Source organism: Equus asinus, chromosome 20 (genome assembly GCF_041296235.1).
Source record: "Equus asinus isolate D_3611 breed Donkey chromosome 20, EquAss-T2T_v2, whole genome shotgun sequence".
Lineage (NCBI taxonomy): Eukaryota > Metazoa > Chordata > Mammalia > Perissodactyla > Equidae > Equus > Equus asinus.
The window spans coordinates 13,480,807-13,505,405 of record NC_091809.1 but is presented as its reverse complement, the minus strand read 5'-3'; the positions used below and the strand labels follow the sequence as shown (position 1 = coordinate 13,505,405).

General features: G+C 51.7%; 1 protein-coding gene across 2 annotated transcripts; it reads left to right on the top strand.

The window, feature by feature from the left end:
- The first annotated feature begins 1,231 nt into the window (after window positions 1–1,231).
- LOC106827081 (zinc finger protein 77-like) lies at window positions 1,232–22,507 on the top strand. Of its 2 annotated transcripts, none has more exons than XM_070491687.1 (4): window positions 1,232–1,693; window positions 19,121–19,247; window positions 20,290–20,467; window positions 20,875–22,507. In XM_070491687.1, the coding sequence occupies exons 1-4, from the start codon at window positions 1,247–1,249 to the stop codon at window positions 22,067–22,069; spliced, it is 1,947 nt and encodes a 648-aa protein (XP_070347788.1). In that variant the 5' UTR covers window positions 1,232–1,246; the 3' UTR covers window positions 22,070–22,507. The 2 variants fall into 2 exon arrangements, with proteins under 2 accessions (XP_070347788.1, XP_070347786.1); XM_070491685.1 differs by having other exon boundaries at window positions 20,854–22,507.
- The last annotated feature ends 2,092 nt before the right edge of the window (window positions 22,508–24,599 follow it).

Here is a 24,599-nt window from a genome sequence, read left to right as displayed (position 1 = left end):
GAAGAACATATCTGTAAGTCACATATGTGACAAGGTTTTCTTCTCCAGAATACACAAAGAACCCTCCCATCTCCACAACAAAAAGGCAAATGACCCAATGAATATATGAGCAAAGGACTTAAATAGACATTTCCCCAAAGATGATCGACAAATGGCCAATAAACACACGAAATAAACACATCACAAGTCATCAGGCAAATGCAAGTCAAAAGCACCAGGAGAGACCAACCACTTCACACCCATGAGGAAGGCTAGAATGAAGAAATCAGAAAACAAGTGTCAAGGCGTTTGTGGGGAACTGGAACCCTTGTACGCTGCTGGCGGGAATGTAAAAGGGTGCGGCCACTGTGGAAAACAGCCTGGCAGGACCTCAAAAAGTGACACACAGAATCACCACGTGACCCAACTATTCCATGGCCACCCACATTGAATCAGATCGTCACATATGTGTACACACAGTTGAGACACTGTTCAAAACAGCCAAAAGGTGGAAAAGTCGCCAAAGGCCATCAAGGGCTGAATGGAAGAACGAAGTGCAGCACATACAAAGGATGGAATATTATTCAGCCATAAAAAGGAGTGAAGCGCTGCCACATGCTGCCACATGGATGAACCTTGAAAACATTACGCTGTGTGAAAGAAGCCAGACACAACAGGCCACGGAGAGTATGATTCCATTGATGTGAAATAGCCAGAACAGGCAAATCCATAGAGACAGAACGCATTCTGGTGGTGGCCAGAAGGTAGGGTTATCATGGCTATTATGGCCGTTAAATTTGTTTTTAAAATGGAGATATAATTCACGTGCCGTTGATGTTCCCCCTTTAAGTGTGACACGCAGGGGTTTTTTTTACACTCCCAAAGCTGTGTCACCATCAGCATATAATCTGAATCCGGAAATACAGCCTTTCACATTTTCAAAGTTCTCTGAGACTAAAAATCTGATGTGACACAAATTTCCTTGAGTAAAACGCACATCTGCGAATCCTAACATCTCACACTGTGGCTCTGCTGAGATCAGTCCTATCTGCAGGCTGGGGCCGCGGACTCCCATTCCCACACGTGCCAAGGTCCTGGAGCCGGGGTTGCTGACCCTAAGGCCCTGAGGTGGGGAGGGCGCGCGGGGCTTCCTGCCCCAAAGGTCACGTGTGAAAACAGAGCCGGACCCTGCCTTGCACGCGGTGACGTGACTCGATGTCTTTGTTAGTAAACATAGGGCACGGATCCACCGCGGGCCCGCAGGGAAATGAGTCTGATCTTCCCGGTCCGGGAAGAGGATGCAGCAGGGGCCGCCGCGGCGCAGGCTGACCCCGGATCTACCCTCCCGGGCTGGTTCTCCGGGGAGCTCGTCCCAGGCCGGCGGGTCAGCCACGGGTCGGGGTCTCGGAGAAGTTCAATCTCGGGCATTAGCAGCGGGCTCCAGGGCCCAACAGGGCCAGGCCGGGGCACTGTCCAATCAGGGTCACCAGGAGTGGGAGTGCCGGGAGCACCGTCCAATCAGAGCGCGGGTTCCCGGAGTCTCGTCCAATCAGATCCGGGGGCGGGCGCGCTCGCTTCCGCGTGTGGACGTCGCTCTGGTCCCGTTGAGTCCCCGCGCGCACCTGCCTCGCGCGGCCCCAGGTGTCCCGTCCCGTCGCTGTCACCTGCCGGGGCCGCGGGGAGGACGCGCGGAGAGTCGAAGCCGGCGGATATGGTGAGTGCGCGGGCCGGGCAGAGACCGGGAGAGGCTGGTTCGAACCGGCGGGAACCGGCTGGAAGCTGCCGCGGCCCCGGGTCTCCCCGCGCCCCCCGGGGTCCCCCGACTCCCCGCCCTCGGCCGCGGGCTGGGTCCCGGCGTCGTGTCCCGAGCGCGCCTGGGGGTCCCTCTCCCACCCGAGTCCTTGTCCGGGGGGGGTCTGAGGAGGCGGGACGACCCCGGCCGGCGGTCAGGGCTGGGGCGGCGGGGCGGCCGCGGGGTGGGCCCGCCCTGACCTGACGCTGAGCCCCGTCCGGACTGGGGGCCGGAGACTCGGTTCCGAAGACGGTGGGACGGGGCCGAGGGCGGGTCTCAGGCCCTCCAGCCCCGAACCCCCCAGAAAAGGGCTTTTCTCTGCCGGGGAAGTGTAACCGAACTCACTGGGTTGGTCTCTTGGGTGAGTGGGAGCTGAAAAGCACAACCAGGGCTGAAGTGGGGGAAGAAGAGATTTATTGCTTGCACGAGCAGTGGAGCGCCCTGGGGATAGCTCCCAGAGCTGTGTCTCCCGCAGCTCTGTGCAGGTGTGGACTTTATGCACAAGAGTGCGGGGATAACAGGTTTGTGACAACTGTGTGACAACTGTGGTGCATCAGGGCGCCTGTGTAGCAGGTGAGCAGGCCGTTATATAACCCATTCGGAACATGCCGTTACCTGACGCCGTTGCGTAAGGCGTCCGGGGGAACTTCTGGTTGCTGGGAGCTGCAGCCGTTTGCAGGGGTCTTGCCGCGAGCATGCAAGTTTCTTCTGCAAGATGGCAACATCTGCAAAACAGAAACATCAGCTTCTGAAAAACAGAACGTTTAGTTTTTCCTTGTCTGGAAAACACTTGACAGCCCTGTCAGTCAGTGATCATTCTCAGTAACTCTTTCCTTGCCTGGTTCCCAGGCACAAACTCCCCTTGAGATATTTTACTCCTCGTTCTGGAGAGAGAAGGGTTGGCGTTCTGTCTTCTGTAAGTGCTTCCTGCTGATCCGGGTCGTTGTAGGCGAGTTAGAGTAAAACTGTCATTCTGCCAGGCTAAGATCGGTTTCAGGGCTACCTGAGGAGTTGTTTTTTTTTCCTTGAGGAAGATTAGCCCTGAGCTAACTACTGCCAATCCTCCTCTTTTTTGCTGAGGAAGCCTGGCCCTGAGCTAACATCCGTGCCCATCTTCCTCTGCTTTATATGTGGGACGCCTACCACAGCATGGCTTGCCAAGTGGTGCCATGTCCGCACCTGGGATCCGAACTGGTGAACCCGGGGCTGCCCAGAAGCAGAACGTGCGAACTTAATCGCTGCTCCACCAGGCGGGCCCCTACCTGAGGAGTTTTGCAACAGTTGGTACCGTCGTGGCAGAGCTGTCATTTGTAACTTGAACTGTTCCAACGGAGAGCTAACAAACCTCACTAGCATATTAAAGATGCCTGGGCAAAAATTAATAATAACAGAAGTACAAGAGGGCCTGTCAAAGGCAAGAACCGGGTTACAGACGGAATGGCCCCATTTCCAGTGTCCCATACCTCGGTAGCTGTATTATTGGCTTTCTGGTTGAAGGTGTGTAGCTTGGCCAAATATTTTCTTAATATTCACCTCTAGTCATCGCACATACGCCTCCTTGCACGGCCAGGAGGAGCTCGAAGGCCCTTCCGTTATCTGGCACCACGCTGGCTAGTGAGTGTGTGACTGGGAACCAGGCAAGGAAGGGTTACTGAGAACCTGATCGATAACTAACATGGGCTGTCAGATGTTTTCCAGACAAGGAGATAAGGAAATGTGCGGTTTCTCAGAGGTGGTTGTCCCGTTTTTGCAGATGGTGCATCGCTGACCCCGTTATGCAAGGGCTCCTTGCCCTCATTATGTAATGGGCATGTTGCATTGAACTCCTTCTGTAACCATACCGTGAACTGGGCCTGTGATGGCCTGCACACGCGCCCTGATGGCGCCCAGTTGTCACACAGCTGTAACACATCTTCTGCACCCTTGGGTATAAAGTCTCCACCAGCACGAGGCTGGGGCAGGGGGCGCCGCTTTGGGAGCTATCCTGGGTGTTCTCCATTGTTTGTGCAAACAAGCAACCTCTTTCTTCAGCTTTGGTTGTGCTTTTCAGCTCCGCCATCAAGAGAGACAAGCCCAGTGAGTGTGGGTACAGTTAGAAGGATACCCGGATGTTGTAGAGTGCTTGTCCTGTATCTGATATTTCAAGAGATTTAGTTAGGTTCCTTAGGGTCACCTCCCCAGGGTGCAGCCAGACCTGCTGTGAGCCCGGTTCCTGCCGGAATCAATCCCACAGCCTCTTCTCCCGGGGATGGAGTTGGGCGTGGCTGTTTGTTGTCAGACCTGTGGGTCCCATCCCTCCCATTGGACATCGTCCCACATATTCCACGTTATCCCAGCACGGATGGGCTGTTGCAGGGGTTGGGGAAAGGAAGACACAGAGTGGGAATGATGGTCAGGGAGCCTGTGGGGTGGGGAGCCGCAGAGAGGGACGCGCCCTGGGGGTGCACAGGCCTGTGGGTGTAGTGCTGTCACACCAGTTGAGTAACGCAATGCCCCAGCAGGGGGCGCTGTCTCTGCAGCGGGGAGATGACGGTCCCCGTGAGTGAAGCTGTCTTTTCTGGGGCCTGTGGGTCCCCTGCCAGCTCCTGGGGAGACAGATGAGAAGCCCCCAGTATCCAGGCGGCTTTTGCTTTTGTCTTCCTGTCCCGAACTTGCATTGGGGTAGAAGGTTGTCCTTTGGTCTTAGGGCACCAGTGAGTTTCATTGGGGCGGCAGGAATGGGTGACACTGAGAGTGATGGGGCCGATGGCAAATGGGTTTCCGTTGCCCGTGGCTGGGGAACATTGGAGACGGTTTCACGGATGGAAGTGCCGTTCGCACACATTATCCCCTCACGGCTGGTGCGATTTGTTACTGGGGTGAGAGTTAAACATTTTAGGTTTATACTTGAGAAGCCCAACTCTACTGCAGTTGACAGGGGTCTGCTAAAAGCCTTGGGGACCCTTTCAAGAGGCTCATGTTGGGTTCTGATTGTATGGGGTATGTGACAGGTGACCCACTTTTGTTTGGGGATGCCTATGGCATGTCCACATTGGGTTAATTCATTACCTTTCGCTGCAATCCTAGAAAGGTTTACAATTGTGTTAGTTTCCCAAGGAATTAAGGGGGTCTGTGTTGATGCCCGTTGTGAGGGAAGGTAGACAAGGATATAAGCTGCAATACACCCCCAGACTCAGGCATTTCTTATCTCTGGATCCTTGGCACCCTTCCCAAGCAGGAACTTCCAGTCTGATCGTGGCTCATAGGAATAGGAGTCGGTGGGATTCGTGACGGTTTCCGGCTCTTGAGCTCTTTTAACCCAAGTGTGGTGGATCCAAAGGGTCACATCTTGAGAGAAGACTGAGTGGTTAGTAAAGCCAAATAAGGTCCTGTCCCAGTGGGCTCAAGCTGGTCCTGGGGGGCCTGGGCATCCAGGTTTTGAAGTCCACCCGTTCTGCCACCTCGTGGGGATGCGGCTTAACCCAGATGAGGAGGAGAAGGCGGATTCAGATGGAAGTGTTTGTGAAGGTGAGACATCGCTCTCCCCAGGTTAATTATGTGCTTTACAGCTCATTCGACCTCCTTATCGGGGGCATTATTAACCCTGTATCGCCCAGAGGGGCCCTTCATACAACATCGCAAAAGGGCTCCGCTTAAGCTTTCCTTTGGGAGCAGCCTTGATGCAGGGTGGCGCGATGGGCGAGAGCTTCAGCCGGTTGTCCTGTGCCTCCTGGCCGAGTTTGGCCAAAGTGACCTTCAGGGTGCGGTTGGTTCTTTCCATTTTCCCCGAAGACTGAGGTCTCCAGGCCACACACAGTTTGCATTGTACTCCCAGTATTGGAGAAACTCTGGCAACTATTCTTGACACGTAGGCCAGGCCGTTGTCACTTTGGACTGACCTAGGCGGTCCAGACCTTGGGATGCGTGCTTTTATCAGTCGATAAAGGGAAAGGCCTTTGTCACTTCCCCTGCCTTTTCTGTCTACAAGGAAAGGCTTCACCCCATCCTGTAAGGGTGTCCACAAAAACCACAAGATGCCTAAACCCTCCTGGTGCGGTTGGCAGAACCGCAAAGCCTGCCTGCCAGTCCTCCCCCGGCAGGTTCCCCTGGACGGCACGGCTCTCCCCAGAGGCGGTATCGGTGGCCCGGTGTGTACATTATTTTGTTGGCTGTGGACACATTGTTCTGTTAGCTTGTCTATTGTCGCCTTTAAACCCGGGGTCCTCACCATGCCCAGGAGCCAGTTGCGCAGGGTCTCCTTTCCCTCGTGCAGACTTCATTCTCGCCCAGGCTGTGTTTCTAGGCCACCAGACCTTTCCTTTGCTGTCCATTGTCCCTCCCCCGAGGCAGGAGAGTCTGGAAGCCCGCCCTCTTAGCTGTCTCTGTTTCTTCTGGGGTGTATTTGGGGGTAAATTTATAGAGGGGTAAAGAGGGAAGAACCCCAACTGGAAATCTTCCTCTGTTAAGGCTGCTCATTTGGCAGCTGCGTCAGCCAAGTGATTTCTTTTCATTTTTTCTGAGTCTCCCTCCTGACATCCTTTGCAGTATACAAGGGCCTGGGAGCGGCCCTTCCATATTTAATTTCTTTACTGTCTACTGAGCTTAGGCCCATGAGCATGAATAACAGAGAAGGCATATTTGGAGGCAGCATAGATGGTCACAGTTTTCCCTTTTGCTAATTCTGATGCCCTCGTCAGGGCAGTGAGTTCTGCCTTTTGTGCTGGTGTTCCCGGGGAGAGCGCCTTTGCATCCACGGTGGCATGGTGGCATGGTCGCGTGGAGGGGAGACCACGGCACAGCCCTCCCGGCGCTGACCATTCCGTCCACGAGCCGCACCTCCCCATGCTGGCCGGCTCTCCTGCTCGGTGCTCCTGACCCAGCAGCTCAGAACAGTCTCGCACCAGAGGCTCCTGTGACGCAGGAGGCAGGTGGCGGATTCCGGACCTGGCGAGGCTTTAAGAGTAGCTAAGGGGTGTCCGGGAGTGTCGCCTGATACCGCAACCTTCTGCCACTCCTGAGCCAGTGGTGTCGTCTCCTCTCTGAAACACTTGAAACCTGATGTGGGGTCCACACACTTAGGGGCTGTCCCGTAGTGAGTTTTTCTGCTTCTTTAATTAACAGGCAAGGCGGCCAGCCTCTGGATGTGATATCCAATTGTTTTGAAAAATAGGCCACCGCTCTCTTAAGAGGTCCAAGCATTTGGGTTTATACTCCAAGACCACTCCTGGTTTTTCATGCACATATAGATGAGTGAAATCAGGGGACCCCGAGGCGGGAGCTCTCATCAGGAGCTCTTTGAGTCTGGAAAGCCTGCTCCCATCGCTCGTCCTACTCACAGGGTTAGGATCGGTTCTTGCCCCTACAACTCACCATATAAGGGTTTTGCTATTAATCCAAAATTAAAAACCCAAACGCGGCGGAAACCTGCCATCCCCGGAAACTCTCGTAATGGTTTCCCGGTGGTTGGAGGGGCCACTTGGTAAATGGCTAACTTCCTTTCTTGGGGGAGGCTGTGCGCCCCGTGACATCCTGAACCCCAAATACCTAACAGTTGCCCCTTTTCTCTAGAGACTCTATACCCCCTTTCAGCTAGAAAGTTCAGGGCCACAACCGTGTTCCCGTCCGAGTCCTCCTCTGTGGGGCTGGCAATAAGGATGCCATCTACATGTTGCAAAAAAGCCCCACAGCTTAACTTTGAGTCTCTACCCAGGATTTCTCCAGAAGTGCGTGGGGAATTTTTGAAGCCTTGCGGCAGTACCGTCCAACGGTATTGCTGTTTTTGACGAGTCTCAGGGTCTTGCCATTCAAAGCGAGTAATTCCTGGGACTCGGGACCCAAAGAGTGCATAAGGAAGCAGCCTTTAGGTCCAGACGGCGTGATATTATCTCTAGGAAGGTCTGCTAGGAGGGCGTATGGGTTGGGGACGGCCGGGTGAAGGTCCCTGACAGCCTCGTGACAGCTCTGAGGGCTCGTACAAACCGGCCTCCTCCGCTCCCGGATTTCCCAGGGGGCGGGATGGGCGTGTTGCAGGGGCATCTGCACGGCCTGATTCCGACAGGCTGGGTCCCAGCTAAAGCCTCAGGTCTTAAAGGGTCTGGTTTTACCCCAGCCAGTGGTCATTCTGCCTCGAGTCCACCCTGACAGGCTGGGCGTTAACAGCCCGTCCCACCAGCCCTTGTGCGCAAACATTGGGGTCAGCTTGAGTTAGAACGTTTTCTGGGGTGACCTCAGCTGCTCGTTTGGCTCCTGAAGGAGCGCCACAAAGTCTGCTCCTCTGTTCCGAGGACCCCAAATTTCCCTTTCATCCTGCTGTAGACCGATGGTGGCCCCAACTGTGCCAACAGATGTCTCCCCAGCAAGGGAACTGCATGCTCTGGAACCTATTCAAAGAGTGTTTTAACACTTTAGAATATGTTTCAGGGGTCAGAGGCCCCAGGAAGCGCTTCCTTTGTCCTTTTCCGTATAGCCCTTGGATGTTACCTCGCCTCTGGGGTACAGCGCCCTTTGTAGTGGTCAACAGAGAGTATGTGGCTCCCGTCTCCAGCAGGAACTCGATTTCCTCTCCTGCAATGTCTAACCCGGGGCGCCTGGGAGGAGATTTTGAGAGCTGAGTGGGGAGCCCCTTGGCCTCACCAGTTGTCAGGGGTACCTGGAAGGCAGTGGACTCGTCCTTGGGACGATGTGGGCGTTCCCTCTTCCAGTGTCCGCCCAGCCTGCAGTAGGCACACTGACTAGGCCCAACCCCTACAGCCACCCTTTTGGTCCCATCCTGGGAACGGGGGGCACTCACCCATGGCGATTTCTTCCTTCCTCCTGAGTTACCTGGGACCGACTGCAATACCACTGCTAACAAGGTGGTTTGCTTTTTCATCTCTTCTTTTTCCTCTCCTGCCACATCTTGGCTGTTGAAGACCTTAAAGGCAGTCTCCACCAACCGGGAGGGGTTGGTCTCAGGACCACTGGCCAATTTTTGGAGTGTCCTGCGGACATCAGGGGCCCCCTGAGACAGGAGATAGCGTCCCAGCACTGCTGGCCTACCTTCCCCGTCAGGTGCCAGGAGTATATTTTGGAAGGCATTCCCTCAGTCTTTGCAGAAAGGCTGACAGATTCTCATCCGGCCTTTGCTGAATTCCTCTTAATTTTTAACGGGGTTTTCCCAGTGTGTGCATCCCCTTCAGGAGCCTGTTTCTGTGGTGCCCTAAGGCTGCCTCGTCCCCCACTCTATTGGGATCCCAGTCCGGATCTGCGACAGGCACTGACTGTTCAGCCGGTCCCCACACTGGTGATCAGGCCGACTGCCATGCTGTTTATCTGCCTCTTTTCGGGCTTCAGCTAAACCTCCTGCTTTTTCTTAGGAGGGTTGACAGGAGCGTCTGTGTGTTAGCCCAAGTGGGGTTATGGGTAGAGAACATCTGCCCGTCAAGTTAAAGAACTCCCCAGGGTCCGCCCGCAGGCCCTGAGAATGTGCCCTGCAGTTGTAAAGGTCAGAGGTGGTGAAGGGCACGTGCATGTTTACAATGTTCCCACCCCCGCGCGGGACCTGGCGTCAGGAAGAAATTCGCCTCTTCCCTGGATTGTAGCACGTCCGTGTCTGGTAGTGCTGTCGGGCAAGGGAGGGGCCAGGGTTGGGAGTGGCAGTGGATGGGTGTGGCCCCTGGGGGGGACTTCCATTAGGAGGGTCAGGAGGGGGCTGCCATATGCGTCCACGGGAGCGGGAGCGGATGGCCTGGCTTCCTGCCCCGTCCCCTAGCAGGATAGAACAGGTCCTCCTCATCTGGAGGGCATCGTAGCACTGGGAAGGTATTCTCTCCTGGGACAGAAGATTTCTTCTTCAGTTTGCCCAATTCATATTTTTGCAGGAGCCCTTCATTTTGATATAAAGCCATAAAGCGTTCTACGCCGGGAATTTCTTCCCATTTCCCTCCCCTCTTGCATAAAAAGTCCGAGTGTGAGATAGTGGTATATTTCAGCGACCCATTTTCTGGCCACCTTTCCTGATTTCCCAAGTTATATTGGGGCCAAGGTGTATTACAGAAGGATGTCATTGTCTTCTTGGTCCTGGGAGTACAGCCAAACAATTGCCAGTGACGGAGGACGCACCCCAGTGGGCTCTCCTTCGCTGTGGACGCTGTATTTCCCATATTGGCCTTACAGGTAAGGGGCGGTTAGTAAACACGCAAATCCTACAGTTCTAACCTAGACGCCATTACATTACTTTACTTTCCTACCACCGTTGGAGCTGTCTAGCAATATCACGCCCCCACGGGGGCTCCGGGATGTGCAGGTGACCCTCCCTCCCGGGAACTCGGAGCTGCCTGTGGAGGGCTCTCCCCAGGTCAGCGGGTTTTTCTCCCTCAGGCATCCCCAACCAGCCTCCCCTTCAGGCAGGATGCCGGTGTCGCCAGTCCGCTAGACCTTAGCTGGTTCAGCCAGAACGGGAACCAAACCCAGGAACCAGAAATCTGTGCAGTTCATACCCGAAACCATTCTTCACCCAATTCAGAGAGACTCTTACAGCCAAGTCGTGGGTCCGGCGCTGCTCACCGCTCCAGGGGAACTCCCGGACAAAACGGCCCGGTGCAGCCGCGAGTCTGTCCAGGGCAGCAGCCGTGCAGGGCAGGCAAGCCAGGCGCCGAGAGGAGCCTCTCCCTGCACCCTGCAGCAGGTCCCACCCCAGCATTGTGGCGGACTTAGCCTGAGGGAGCTGCCGCTGCCCATGGCTTCCCCTGTTGGAAGCTGAGGGACAGGGATCCGTGTCGCCAGATTTGTGACCGAACTCAGTGGGTTCGTTTCTTGGTGAGTGCGGAGCCGAAAAGCATGACCAAGGCCCAAGAAGGGGAAGAAAAGGTTTATTGCCTGCACAAGCAAAGAAGGAGTCCTGGGGCATTTCCCAAAAGCAGTGTCTCCCCGGCCCCAGTGCCAGTGGAGAGTTTACACCTAAGACTGCGGGGGCCAACAGGTTTCTTTGTTACACCTGTGTAACAGTTGTGCTCAGTCGGGGCGCGGGTGCAGCAGGTAAACGGGCCATTCCATAGCGAGTGCAAGGAACCGGCCATTCCATAGCGAGCGCGAGGTAACTTCTGGAAACTTGGGGCTGGAGCGATTTGCAGGCGTCTTGCTGCAACCTTGTAAGTTTCACTGGCAGATGGCAACATCTGCAAAAAACCGGGACATCAACTTCTGAAAAACAGAACATTTAGTTTCTCGTTCTCTGGAAAACATTTGACAGACCGTGTTGGTTATCGATCAGATTCTCAGTAACCCTTTCCTTGCCTGGTTCCCAGTCACACATTGGCCACCCCGGGGAAGTTAGTCTGACTTTCCGGACCAGGAAGAGGACGCAGGAAGGGGAGGAGCCGCCGAGCTGCAGGCAGATCCCAGATCTACCCGCTTGGGTTCTGCTCAGAGCCAGTGTCCCCGGCAGGCGGGTCAGCTACAGGTGTCTGGACGGCCTGTCACTCAAGATGCAGGGGGCGGGCTCTTGGAGAACTTTAATCAGGGGCCTTAGCGGCGGGCACTGTCCAATCAGGGTCACCAGAAGGGGGAGTGCCGGGAGCACCGTCCAATCAGAGTGCGCGGGCTCTGAAACACCGTCCAATCAGGCCCGGGGGCGGGCGCGCTCCGATCCGCGTGGACGTCGCTCTCGTCCGGCCGCGTCCCCTTGCTCACCTGCCCGCGCGGCCCCAGGTGTCCCGTCCCGTCGCTGTCACCTGCCGGGGCCGCGGGGAGCACGCGCGGAGGGTCTGTGCGGGCGGAGATGGTGAGTGCGCGGGCCGGTCCGAGACCGGGAGAGGCTGGTTCGAACCGGCGGGAACCGGCTGGAAGCGGCCGCGGGCCCGGGTCTCCCCGCGCCCCCCGGGGTCCCCCCGAGTCCCCGTTCTCGGCCGCGGGGTGGGTCCCGGGGTCTTGTCCCGGGTCCGTGTCGGGGGTCCCGGGTTCCACCTGCGTCCTGGGACGGGACGACCCCGGCCGGCGGTCAGGGCTGGGGCGGCGGGGCGGCCGCGGGGTGGGCCCGCCCTGACCTGACGCTGAGCCCCGTCCGGACTGGGGGCCGGAGACTCTGATCCGAAGACGGTGGGACGGGGCCGAGGGCGCCTCTCAGGTCCTCCAGCCCCGAACCCCCCAGCAAAGGGCTTTCCTCTGCCGGGCAGGAGGGGAGCAGGCGGGCGGGCGGCATCGCGCGTGGGGTGGGTGGAGCCGAGTGTGCCGCGCGCTGAGTGAGTCTGTGAAGGTCACACGTGGGGCGGGCTCCCGGGGGTCCCTGCTGGTGAGAGGGTCTGTGAAAGGAGCGTCTATACGGGGCGGAGCGGGAGCTCGGAGCGGCTCCTCTTTGCTGAGAAGGAGGCCCGGGAGGAGGGGCGCGTCCGCCCTGAGGAGGGAGCCGGGCTGAGCGCAGCCCCGGGTTCTGTCCCTCCCGCCGTGGGAGGGGCCGCCTGCCCACCTCCCCGCAGGGGGACCCCGCCCAGCTCAGGACCAGGTTCCACCTCGTGCCTTCCGTGTCCCTGTCGCTGTGGAGCAGGTGCTGCTCTGCGCTGCTCCCACCGCGCTGCTCCTCCCGGTGTGTCCTTGACCGGGTCTGCGCCCTGTGACCCCAGGGCGCCCGAGCGCCTGGACTCACTGTCACACACGTGTGTTTATTCCCTGTCATTTCCGGCACTTGGAGTTAAAACTTTTGTCCATCTCGAGTGTGTGAAACGGGATCTCCTTTTGATTCCAAATTGCTCTCTACTGATTCCCCTCGGGGTGCGCATTGCTCGTGTGACATTCATCTTCTGTCAGATGGATTTCTGTCATTTTCTCACCTCTCATTCATTTGTGTGTTTACTGATTTCTCACGTTTTCTTTCCATGGTCTGGACAGTCATCCTTTTTCATTTCTAGGTGGTGCAAATATTTCCTCCCAGGTCGTGGTTTATCATCTCTCTCACTCTGTTTTACACTGTGGTGGACACTTCTTACTTATAATAGACTCGGCTTTCTCAGTCTCTTCCTTGTAGCTGACTGTTTTTTTCTTCTATAAGAATAGTCTCCTAACTCTGAAGTCATAAATTCATTTACCTGTAAGTTCTTGTCAGCGTCCTCCTCTCGTCTGCCACAGTTAAATCTGCAGCGAGCTGGTTATTGTCCGTGAGGTTGATCAGGAAACGGTCCCTTATTCGCCTGTAGATCACCAGTCGTCACTGCCCCACGTGTCAGCATGTCCACATCTCTCCACCGCCCAGCAGCGCCTGCTCTGGGGCAGGTCCACTTGCCCACATCGGGGGCCTGTTTCAGGGCATCCGTTTTCTCCATTGGTGTCCTTGTCCGTCCCTCCGGTCGCCATCCTGTCCTGACCCCTGGAGTTTAAAAAACTTCGATGTCTGTTAGGAAAATTCCCACCTCCTTCTATGGGAAACATCAGATGTTCTTAGCCATTTATCTTCCGTTTCAGCTTTTAGAAGTAGTTTTCTTAACTTTAAACAAAACAGAAACAAACAAACCCCAAAACAAACCTGGTCATAGATTTAATGGAATTTTCTTAAAGCTCTTCCCCTGTTTGAGAGCTGATGTCAAGGGCTCCTTCCCGAGGACACGCGCCGTCCCTCCATTGATTTCACTCCACTCTGGTGTCATCCAGGAACGTTTTGGAGTTTTCCCATTAAATTGTTTTATCTCCTTCATTAGACACATTTTAGGACTTAAAGGAAATTAGTTGTAATAGCAATTAGCTTTAAAAGTGTATGTTTAAAAATCTAATTAAGATTTTACTTTTCAACTGTTTTGAGTGATTCAGAATGCTCTGAGATTAACTTTTGTGAGTTTGTATTCTAGAAACTTACTAAAAATCTGATTCTATGATGATCTTCATAGTCTTCTGGGGTGTGCCACACACGATCATTTGCCCTATGAATAAAGGCAAACGTTTTATTTTCTTACGATATTTTTTTCCTGATCAAAATACACCATTATTTTCTTCCATTAATGACTTTTTTTTTAAAGATTTTATTTTTTTCCTTTTTCTCCCCAAAGCCCCCCGGTACATAGTTGTATATTCTTCGTTGTGGGTCCTTCTAGTTGTGGCATGTGTGATGCTGCCTCAGCGTGGTTTGATGAGCAGTGCCATGTCCGCGCCCAGGATTCGAACCAGCGAAACACTGGGTCGCCTGCAGCGGAGCGCACGAACCTAACCACTCGGCCACGGGGCCAGCCCCGAAAGATGTGTTTTAAATCGGAGCCAGCACTTCTCTGCTCATCGGGCAGATTCGCGTTTATAGTCTCCTCTTCCACATGCCATTGAAAGCTCTTATCACCAAGCACCTCTTGACCCAAACCTAGAGAAAATAGAAGCAGATATTCACTATAGAGGAGCGATTTACTTCTGAAAAATGAAAAGGAGGGACAAAGAGACTAATGTATAAAGTTCCAGTACCAATATTTAAATTTCTTGGGGCAATTTCTGCTTCCGTGATAAAGAGAAAGACGAGATGGAGACTTGACTTAAGATGAGAGTCCATCACCAGGGACCATGCGGTGGGATAACTGTAAACTCAGTATTTTGCTGCTTTGGGATGAATGTTTGCAAAAGGCTCCCTATGCCTTTAAAGAAATAGACCCAGTAGAATAAGATCTTATATATTAACACAGATTATTAATTATTCCTCATATATGTCCATTTTCAGAGCTCAGCAGCCTTTATAAAGTACTCTCGCACACGACAGGGTCACCTTTGATGACGCAGGTTTGTGAAAATAATTTAATAAAATCACGTCTCTCTATGAACTGTCAGCTTACAACAGTTTTTACCTGAGAAATATACCAAGAATCGTATTTTCTAGAAAGCCCCCTCCCTACTAGGAAACAGTCATGAAGGATTATGAACTAGTTACTTTTTAAAGGATGTTCTTTCCTTGTCCCCAGATCTGAACACAATTCACCACCTTTAGAGCCAGTTGGTGTTGAAAGGCTTGTGAGAAAATAGAAAATACATATTGGTCTCTGCCCCCAGCTCCTCCCACGCGGCTCTTGACACCTTTGTAATTTCCCGGGTGATAGGCGTGTCCTTCGTTCTAATAAGGTGACTCTGGGTGGGCTCCCGGCTGGTTCCTGGATGAGGTGCGATCACCGGAAAAGACCAAGTGACGAATACAAGGTTGGGATTTTCAGCACTGCCCTCATTCTCCTAAGAGGGGAGAAGGGCTGAGAGTGGAGTTAATGGTCGATCTTGCCTACATGATGAACCTCTATAAAAATCCCAATAGTGTGGGTTCAGGGAGCTTCCAGGTTGGTGAGGGGTGGAGGTGGAGGGAGGGTGCTGAGCCTGGACGGGGCATGGAAGCTCCACGCCCTCCATCTGGATGTGTGTCTGCATCCTTCATCACTTCCTTTAATAAACTGCTGCATGTAAGTAATGTTTCCCGGAGTTCTGCGAGCCGCTCTAGCAAATTAATGAAAGCCAAGGAGGGGTCCTTGGAACCTCTGATCTTTAGCCCGTTGGTCATAAGCACAGGTGACAACCTAGGCTCGTGACTGGCCTCTGAAGTGTGCGTTGGGGAGGTTGGGGGCCTCCTGGTCCTGAGCCCTTACCTGTGGGATCTGACGCTATCTCCGGGTACATGGTGTCAGAACTGAGTTAACGTGTAGGACACTCCGCTGGTGTCGCAGAGAACTGCTTCATGTGGGGCAAACCTCCGCACGTGGGTGAGCAGAAGTCAGCAGTGAAGTGTTCCCTGAGGAGGCGGAGGAGACACACACAGGACAACTCGCAGGAGGGAAGGGCTGGGTTGTTCCCAACACAGAAAAGGAAAAACTGTGCTTACGAGGCTTCGTCAGCCCGGCCGTCCTTCCAGTTCCCCCGGTTCTATCTGCCGTCTTACGATTCTGCACTTCGAGAAGCTCTTCTTTTTGCCTTTGTTCTCACGTGGTGGGGCCGCGTTAGGAGTCGCATCTGAGATGCTGCGTGTACGCATCGCAGGATTAGTGGGGTGGCCCTTCAGGAACTGTCCTTGGCAGCTCAGACAGTCCCTGGGTTGTGTCAGTTCCGAGAGGAGCCGCCGCGCTCTGCTCCGCCGGCGACACGCGGTGGGCGCGTCTGGACTGTTTCTGCCCAGGAAATGTCTGTTCCTCAGGCCTTGGGAGCACCATTTTCACCCCATATTGAAAGGAAACTGGACTGAATTCCCAGAAACTGCCCTCTCCTGGAGAAATAGCACGTAAGGCTTCCAGTTCCATCTGCGGGTCCTTCTTAGCACATGTCACATCCTGACAGTTGGTGGCCACGGCAGGTTGGGTGCCCGGGAGAGTGGGAGAAACAGACTAAATCATCTCCTTTAAAAGGTCATTTTCCTCCTGTCACTGCACGCGGAGCTGAAAGTGACCTGTGAATGTGAGACTTCTCCCCAGCGCCCTCGCTAAGCCCGTTACAAGTGTTAATAATGTGTCCTTAGCACTTGGGGATTTCTCCCTACCGATCTTGCCCTCTAACCACGCAGTGTCGATTCTCCCCTTTGCAGAGCTTTTACCCGTTTCCTGTCCCCGCTGCAGCGCTGGCCTGGCCTCGCGGGGCAGAGCTGCACACAGGCACCGCCTCCCCTCCTTCCTGGTCTCGGAGGGAACAGCTGTCACATTTCGCGTTAAGTAGGACGTTGGCTCTGGGTCTCTCTAGATGCCATTTTTTCCTGATAATGCGTGTTCCCTTCTAGTCTCTCACGTCTTGTCACAGATGAACACTGACGGGGACAGGCATGTCTTTCCATTGCTGGGACACAGTATACCCACTGAAGAGTCAACATTTCGTCCATCTTGCCTTTCTGGATAAAATGAACTTGATGTTTTTTCTGTTTTTGGATGTGGGCCACCACAGCATGGCCCCTCCCAGAGGAGTGCTGTATGTCTGCACCTGGGAACTGAGCCCGGGCCACCAAAGCGGAGCGCGCCGAACTCCACCACAAGGCCGCCGAGGCTGGTCCTGAACCTGATTTTGACGCGTTGTGCTGTTTATGCGCTTATGTGTTAGATTTCTTTTAAAAAGCCTTTCACCTGTATAAGTGTGGATGTCATCGTCTGTGAATATTGTTAGGATTGTCCCTTTCTGGTCTTGGTAACGCTCTGCAGTTTCTACAGTGTGGAGTCGCCGATTGTTGAATGTTTGCTCCCTGGGCTGGGAATGGCGGGAACCTGGCATTTAGATGGTGGGGACACCTGGCTCTATGGGTTAGGTTTCTTTAATGCCCACAGACGTCCTCAGATGCTCTGTTCACTGCGTCATCTCAGGGACGTTTACCGATTCCTTACACTTGTCCCATTGTGTCTAATCCGAAGGAGTTCTCCCACACGTGGTTTGTAACATCTCCGCAATCTGCTGAATCTCAGAAACATCTGTCATTTTCTTCCTTTTCCACACTTTCTGTTATTTGCCCAAGTTCTATTTTTTTTTTTAATAAAATTGCCATTGGTTGAAGAAGGGTGTGTGTTTAGCATGTTGAATGTATTTTTAAGCAACTGTAATTGAGATAGTTTACATACCACAAAGTTTATTTAAAGGGCATCCCAGTAGTCTAATTTTAGAACGTTTTTATCACCCCAAAAGAAAACTTGTATGTGCCAGCAGTCACTCCGTGTTCCAGTCCAGCCCGCCCTGGGTTCTGGACAATTTATTACTCTCCTTTCCACCTCTATAGATTGGGCTATTCTGTACATTTCACGTACATGCCATCGTGCTCTGTGTGGTCTTTTCTGAAGCCCATTCACGTTATTCAGGTTCATAGATTGGTGCCATGGGCCAGTACTTCGTTCCTCCTATTGCGACATCGTGCTCCATTGTAAGAATATTCCACATGTTGCTTCTCCAAATCACTTGATGGACTGTTGAGCTGTTGCCACATTTTGTCTGTTATGACTCATGCTGCTGGGAACACCTTTGTATTAGTTTTTGTGTTGATGTTTGTTGTCGCTTTTCTTGGGGAGATGGATACCTAGCATGGAATTGCTGTGTGATGTGGTAGCTCTGTGTTCATCCCTGAGGACCCGCCAGACTGTCTTCCCAAGTGGCTGCACCGTTTACGTTCCCATCAGCAATGGACGAGCTTCCACCTTCCTCACGTCCCGCCAGTGCTTGTTTGTCCGTCTTACAGCCATCCTGGAGGGCGTGGGGAGGGCCTGCTTGTGGTTTTCCTTTGCATTTCCCTGGTGAGTGATGTCTGGCATCTGTTCGGGGTTAGTGGCCACTTGTATTTCTTAGCAGAAACGTCGGCTCACATTCTTTGCCCGTTATTTAATTGTATTATTTGTCTTTCTATTGTTCTCTTTTATTTTTTGTTGTTGTCATCCGAGTTTCTTAAATACAGTGAAAACACAAGTCTGCTATCAGGTGTGTGGTTGGCAAACCCCAGTTGCTGTCCCAGGTGACGTGGCCTCATTGTCTCTGTAGCTGATGTAGTTAGAATTGTTTTCTTTAGATTTTGAGAACATATATATATATATATATATTTTTTGCTTTTTCTCCCCAAAACCCCCAGTACATACTTGTATATTTTAGTTGTGGGTCCTTCTAGTTGCGGCATAAGAACATATATTTTGTTTTAAAAAAATCTCTGAATTTCACTTCATCATGGTTTGCTTGTTATTCCACGAATGTGGTGTCACCACATATTGTTGTAAAGATATTAATTAGGTTTATTTTTCCTCTTTAAAGACCCCTTTGGCTCTGTTGGCTTCAGATCTTTCAGAGACTCCTTTGTTGGGTCATTTTCCTCGCATTCCGAGTGCTCGGTTCTTTCTTGGAGAGGCCCTGCAGCTTGGGAGATTCTTCAGGAACCAGGCTCTCCTCTTACCCGTCAGGCGTCCCAGGCCCTGGCCCACGTCTACGCCCACAGCGTCCACCTCACCCGGGGAGGGGTCGTGTCTCTGCCTTTGTCAGACGTGAGGGGATCAGACCAGGGTCCTCAATGCTGTTGCCTCCAAGGAGAGAGTGTTCAGCTCAAGCCGCACTGCACGTCTCAGGGTTCAGAACATCCTGACGTTCTGGTTGCAGTTCTGGAGCTGACAAGGATGTAACTTGTGATCAATCCACGTACCCATTTCCACGTTCTCTGAAAGGTGATTTCACTTTTCAGTCTTCACCTTACCTAAGAGTCTGCTCTGTCTCAGGAAATACTCTCATAACCATGGGTGTGGATGGGTCGACATCAGTTGTTGTGGACGCACTTTGCTGCAGCTTCCCAAGCACTTAGCACCACTGAGCATGCTGCATTTGAGTAGCTCGTTCATTGTCATTTCCCTCGAGAGTGAGAGCTCAGGAGTCCTAGGAGTTGAGTCCAGGTCCCCGGCTGTCACCCTCCCACACCCCTTGGTGCAGATGGGGCCTGGCTGAAGTAGAACGTGTGGGCTGTTTCAGGACTCGCTGGTCTTTGAGGACGTGGCTGTGAACTTCACCCCGGAGGAGTGGGCTCTGCTGGATGGTGCTCAGAGGAAGCTCTACAGAGACGTGATGCTGGAGACCTGCAGGAACCTGGCCTCCGTGGGTGAGGACGGCTTCACGCCTTCACTGAGTCTGGGAGGGAACAGGTGTTTCTCACACTTCTTTCTTATTGGGGCCATGAAAGGGGAACATGTTTGAAAAAAGAGAGACACTGTCCAAGCCTCCATGGAACCACCTAGAGTCAAACAGCTTTTCCAGGAAAACAAAGTTTCGTGTATTAAGTGGACTTTTTATTACTCTTGAACAAAAGTCAGAGGTGTCTGAATTTATGAGCATGAATATAGTCTCCAGTGTCCCTTTGGTGCAGCTCTATGGTTTCCACCCCTGTGCCAGTTACACTGTGTTAATACACAGTTGACATGGTCATTTTGCTGAATTAACCTGGCACTCATCCATCCTCACTGGCCTTGAAGACCAACGTATGGCCCCGTCTCATGGGCTGTTTGTTCCCCTCCGTCCTCTCTCACGGTCAGCTCTTCCCCGTGCATCAGCTGCTGCACACGCCATCCATTTCCCATGGCAGCTGGGGCAGTGGACACAGGCTCCCTCTGGGTCCGTGTGCCTGCGCACACCAGGAAAGCAGCCACCCTTGGGAGGAACAGGCTCTGGAGGAGGGAATGACATTTGGACACGTACATTAGAAAGGTCACTCTGTCACTGTTTGAGAAGGGTGACGTTTGTTATTACCTGGCTTCCCTGCTGACTTGTCATCCCTCCTCGCCCCCCGGGGAAGACCTTCTGTATCTCCTCTTATACAGGGAGCATTGGGGGGTCTGCCTTTGCCCAGTTCCTTGCTATCTTGCTTTTCTGATAATATTTATTTCCACATCCCTCTCCATGTCTTTTGAAGTATTTCTTAGTGAACAGGCTGCCATTTTGACTCATTCCATTTTGACCCTGCTCTCCCCAAAGTCCCAGATAGCCGAGGTCCGCAGAGTTTTTCTTTCCTGGCATGTCCATTCTTCTTCATAAAATTTGTTTACATTTTTGGGTCAGCGTATGAAAAGAAATCCACATATGGTCTCTTTTCTTTCCTGTATCCATTTCTTTCCCAAGAAATTAAACTGTGCTACCCATTGTTGCAGATTGTTGCACTCAAGTTAAAACCAGTGGATCAGTTCCTCAGTGGAATATTTCGGAGAATAAAATATCCAGTGAAAAGAAAAAAGTAAAATTCATCAGAAATGATTTCTGCTCTGCTTTTGGAGGAAATTGGACATTTCAGAATGTTGGAGATCAGCAAACCCAGGAGAGGCGTGTGAGGTGAGTGGCATTCCCACAGGAGGAAGGGGTCTCAGCAGTGGGTTAGACTGACTGGAAATGAAAGAAAAAGTAGAACCAGCTAAACAATTGTGTCCTGAGAGAATTTTCACAAAGATTTTCATAAATGAGATGTAGATATTGAGCGTCTGAAATAGAATTCAGTTGGAAACAGTGATCAGGAAACACCGTGTGTAGTAAACACTGAAAGTTACTGCTGTATTTGAGGCCTCAGTCAGAGTATTAACCTTTTCTACTTTGTAACAATGCAAACAGTGCCAAAAACCTTCCTTTTCACTGAAAATGACAAATGCATATCAAAAGAATCATTAACAACCGTCAATAAATCAATCATAAAGAAATCACTTATAACCATCAATCCCTCACAGGGTGCTTCCTATTTTGAACAGGAGCCATTTGCTGGAGAGTCTCCATGGAAGTAGTGGAGGTGATGGCTGTGGAGAAACCCTGAACCAGATTACAGACCTTCCTGTGTGTGAGAAGTCTCTGACTAGAGTTAAACATGATGAATGCACGAAGTGTGGAAAAGCCCTCACAGATTGTTGTCTCCTAAAGAATCGGCAAAGACCTCACACTGGACACAAAGCTCATCCATGTGAGGAATGTGGACGGGCCTGCAGTTGTGTCTCGTGCCTTAGCACTCATGTGGAAACAGACATTGTGGAGAAACCCTGTAGAAGACATTGGGATACTGGGAGAGCATCTGAGAGACACGTGAAGAGTCTTTGTAGTAAAAAATCTTTCGAGTGTAAGAAACGTGGAAAAGTTTGTACTTATATCTCATCCTTACAGGAACATGACAGAGGTCACCATGGACAGAAAACCAAGGTGTGTGACGTATGTGAGAAAGTCTTTATGTCTTACTCCTGTCGTACAGAACATGTAAGAACTCCTAATAAAGAGAAACCTTATGCTTGTCAGCACTGTGGGAAAGCCTTCGGTTGTCACTCCTCCCTTCAGCAACATGTGAGATCTCACGGTCAGGAGAGACCCTATGAGTGTCAGCACTGTGGGAAAGCCTACAAGAGGCCTCACCATTTTCAAAGGCACGTGAGAGTGCACAGTGGAGTGAAACCCTATGAGTGTAGTGAGTGTGGCAAAGCCTTCAGCTCTTCTGCATCCCTGCAGGTGCACGTGAGACTGCACACTGGGGAGAGACCCTATGCGTGTCAGCACTGTGGGAAAGCCTTCAGCCATCACTTCTTCCTTCAAGTCCACGAGAGGACCCACAGTGGGGAGAGACCCTATGAGTGTCAGCAGTGTGGGAAATCCTTCAGTCGTCACACTGCCCTTCGAGATCATGTGAGAACCCACAGTGGAGAGAGACCATACGAATGTAAGGAATGTGGGAAAGCCTTCAGTTACTCCTTGTCCTTACGAGAACATGTGAGAACGCACACTGGGGAGAGACCCTTTGAATGTCAGCAGTGTGGGAAAACCTTCACCGGTCACTCCTCCCTTCGAGGACACGTGCGGATCCACAGTGGGGAGAAACCCTATGAATGTAAGCAGTGTAGGAAAGCCTTCAGGTTTTCCTCCAACCTTCAAGTACATTTGAGAACACACACAGGGCACACCCTATGAATGTCAGCAAGGTGCAGAGCTTACAGGTATCCCTGAAACCTATGAGGACACATGCTGGAGAGAAAATCCAAATACAAAGACTGGGGGAAAACCTTTATTCTGCCTTAAAAGCTTGCTGTAGATGTGAGCAGACACACTAGAGAGAAATGTTATAAATAGGAAAACTGTGGGGAAACCGTCACATGTACCATTTCAGTTCTTTTGTACATGAAGACTCATTGCAGGACGGAAGTCTTTTAATTGATATACATATGGCTCTGCCTTTGTAAGTGTCTCGTCATCCATAGTAGGGATCACCAGTGTGTTGACTGCCAGTTCGTGTTGCTAATCTGAACTCTGAAGGTAATACATATCTATGTCCCCTTCATCTGTCCTACATATGTGTTCTCATCTTGGATTTTAAATATTTGTACAATTATATAAAACTTGTCTCATTTCCATTACAGTGTCTTTTGGATCCAGGGGAGATAAGTGGGTTTTGTTTTTTCTGTTTTTATTCATGTGCAACTTGATATGATGTTAGATGAACTATGTTTTCATTCTTACTTTATGCTCCTAGTATGCAATCGTGATGTGAGACCTGTATTGTTGAATTCTCTTTTAACAGTGTCTGCTGCTGATACTGGAATTTTCTGACTCAATATTTGCTCTTCCTTCATTATTGAAAGGTGATTCTTCCACATTTGTTTGTTGTTAGTGGATACCTCATCTGTGTTCCTCAAAGAAGTTTGTAACTGTGGGAAGATCGACAGTCCCATCTGGTTCTGTTCATAATTTGACCTGTGGTCATTCTCCTTGATCTTGTTTGGAAATTGTCACAATGCCTTGAGTTCAGGAGAGAGAGTTGTGGCATGAAGATGGAGCTGGAGTCCAGATGCTTCTACTGAACTGTGCTGTCACGTTGGGGAAGGTGGGAAACCATGTGTCCCAGAGTCCTTCTGTTTGTGGCTCTGAGTTAAAATTCACGAGCAGAGGAAGACGCATGAGGTTTGGAAAGCAGAAGTAGAGAAGCCACAATTCTCAGTTCTCCTGTCCCATCAGGAGACAGAAGTGCATGGGACCCTCGGAGGCCTGCGTCACAGCACACTTTTCTGACTTATGGCTCTGCCCATCTGGAACAGCCCCAGCCAAACACCATGTTTGACGTTGGTTCTCTCTGAGGCAGCAGGTTCCACAGACTTTCCCACAAGCTCCCCCATCATGGACCCTCTTTGGTTGCACTGACCCTGCATTTCTTGTTTCTGGATATTTCCATGGTTGCAATCAACAGTGTAAATATATTTGGCAGCTTGTAATAGTTTTCTCTTACAGCTGACTTCTGTCTAAATGATGAATGTACGCTTTCTTGCTTTCCATTTTTATATGTGATTACTCAGTGTTTTTTCACTTTTTGTATATGTGATTCAGAACAATGTGCAGTTTTGGTCAAATATAGTTCCCTATGTTGTTTCTTAGCAAGCTCATTACCTAGGTTTTCAAATCTGTTTTTTACTTACAAGTGTCATGTTTCATTTTCATTAACTGAGAGGATAGCTTAGAGCCCTTGCCTGACATTTTCCATGGGACTCTTGCTTTTTCATATCAGAACCATGAAATCCTTAATTCAAACCTTTTCTCCAAATAGTTCCCTTCTAAATACCCAGAGGATGTTTTCCTTGTGAAGTTATAGTTCTTTGCTTCCAGCGCTCTTCAGAATGTATGAAGTTGGAAGGAGGCTCACTGAATATTTGCTTAGAGGCTGTGACTCTGTACCTGTTCTGTTTACTTTACCAGATGGCCAGGTCTGTGCAGCCACAGGGGGCGCAGGAAGGCTTGGAAAAGTGTGTTATACCCAAATCCCAGAGAGACAGTTGCTGCACATGAGAGGGTGTGACTGGGGGAGCACCAAGGGAGCAGGTGCCACCGTCACTACCAACCTGAAGTGAGATGGATCCCAACCCACCCCAAAGGCAGAGGGTCAGAATGGAACACAAGCTGTGTTCCCTCCGCAGGAGACACTCTCTGCATGCACCTGCCCTGCCCTCCTGTGGGGCCCCTCTCCCTCCAGCTCCTAATGGGACTAAATAGCCTCCCTAATTCAGTTCCCTTGTGCTCTCTTATTGACCTGGGGCTCCACTTAAATGTTGATTGAACAAAATTACAACAACTGGCATCACCAACAGGATGGCTTGAGTTGCACCTGCAGTTGCCCAGGAGCAATGCCAAATGGGAACCTGACCAACTGCTTCCTCCAGCACAAACAGGAAATACGCCACAGCGTCAGGTGGAGCAAGGTGTGTGGTTAAAGATAGGCTTGACACTGGAGTCCCTGGCCCACCATCTCGCCCTGCAGTAGCCCCATCTGTCTGCCACTGCTGGAACCAGCCACCCATGCATGGAGATTAACGACTGGAAACTTCAATGCACAGGATCCACCATTACAGCTCCCATTCTCAATATTAGGGAGATGACAGGTGACACCCAGAAGGCTCAGGGCCCCTATACTGCTGTCCTAGATCTAGCCAACATGTTGTACTTGGTCCCAATGACT

What these genes read in the sequence shown, in the direction of transcription:
- LOC106827081 (XM_070491685.1), top strand. Translation starts at nt 1,247, where the DNA reads ATGAGTCTGATCTTCCCGGTCCGGGAAGAGGATGCAGCAGGGGCCGCC. An exon ending in AGTCGAAGCCGGCGGATATG is followed by an intron (nt 1,694 to 19,120) that starts GTGAGTGCGCGG and finishes GGGCTGTTTCAG; the next exon opens with GACTCGCTGGTCTTTGAGGA. An exon ending in CAGGAACCTGGCCTCCGTGG is followed by an intron (nt 19,248 to 20,289) that starts GTGAGGACGGCT and finishes CCATTGTTGCAG; the next exon opens with ATTGTTGCACTCAAGTTAAA.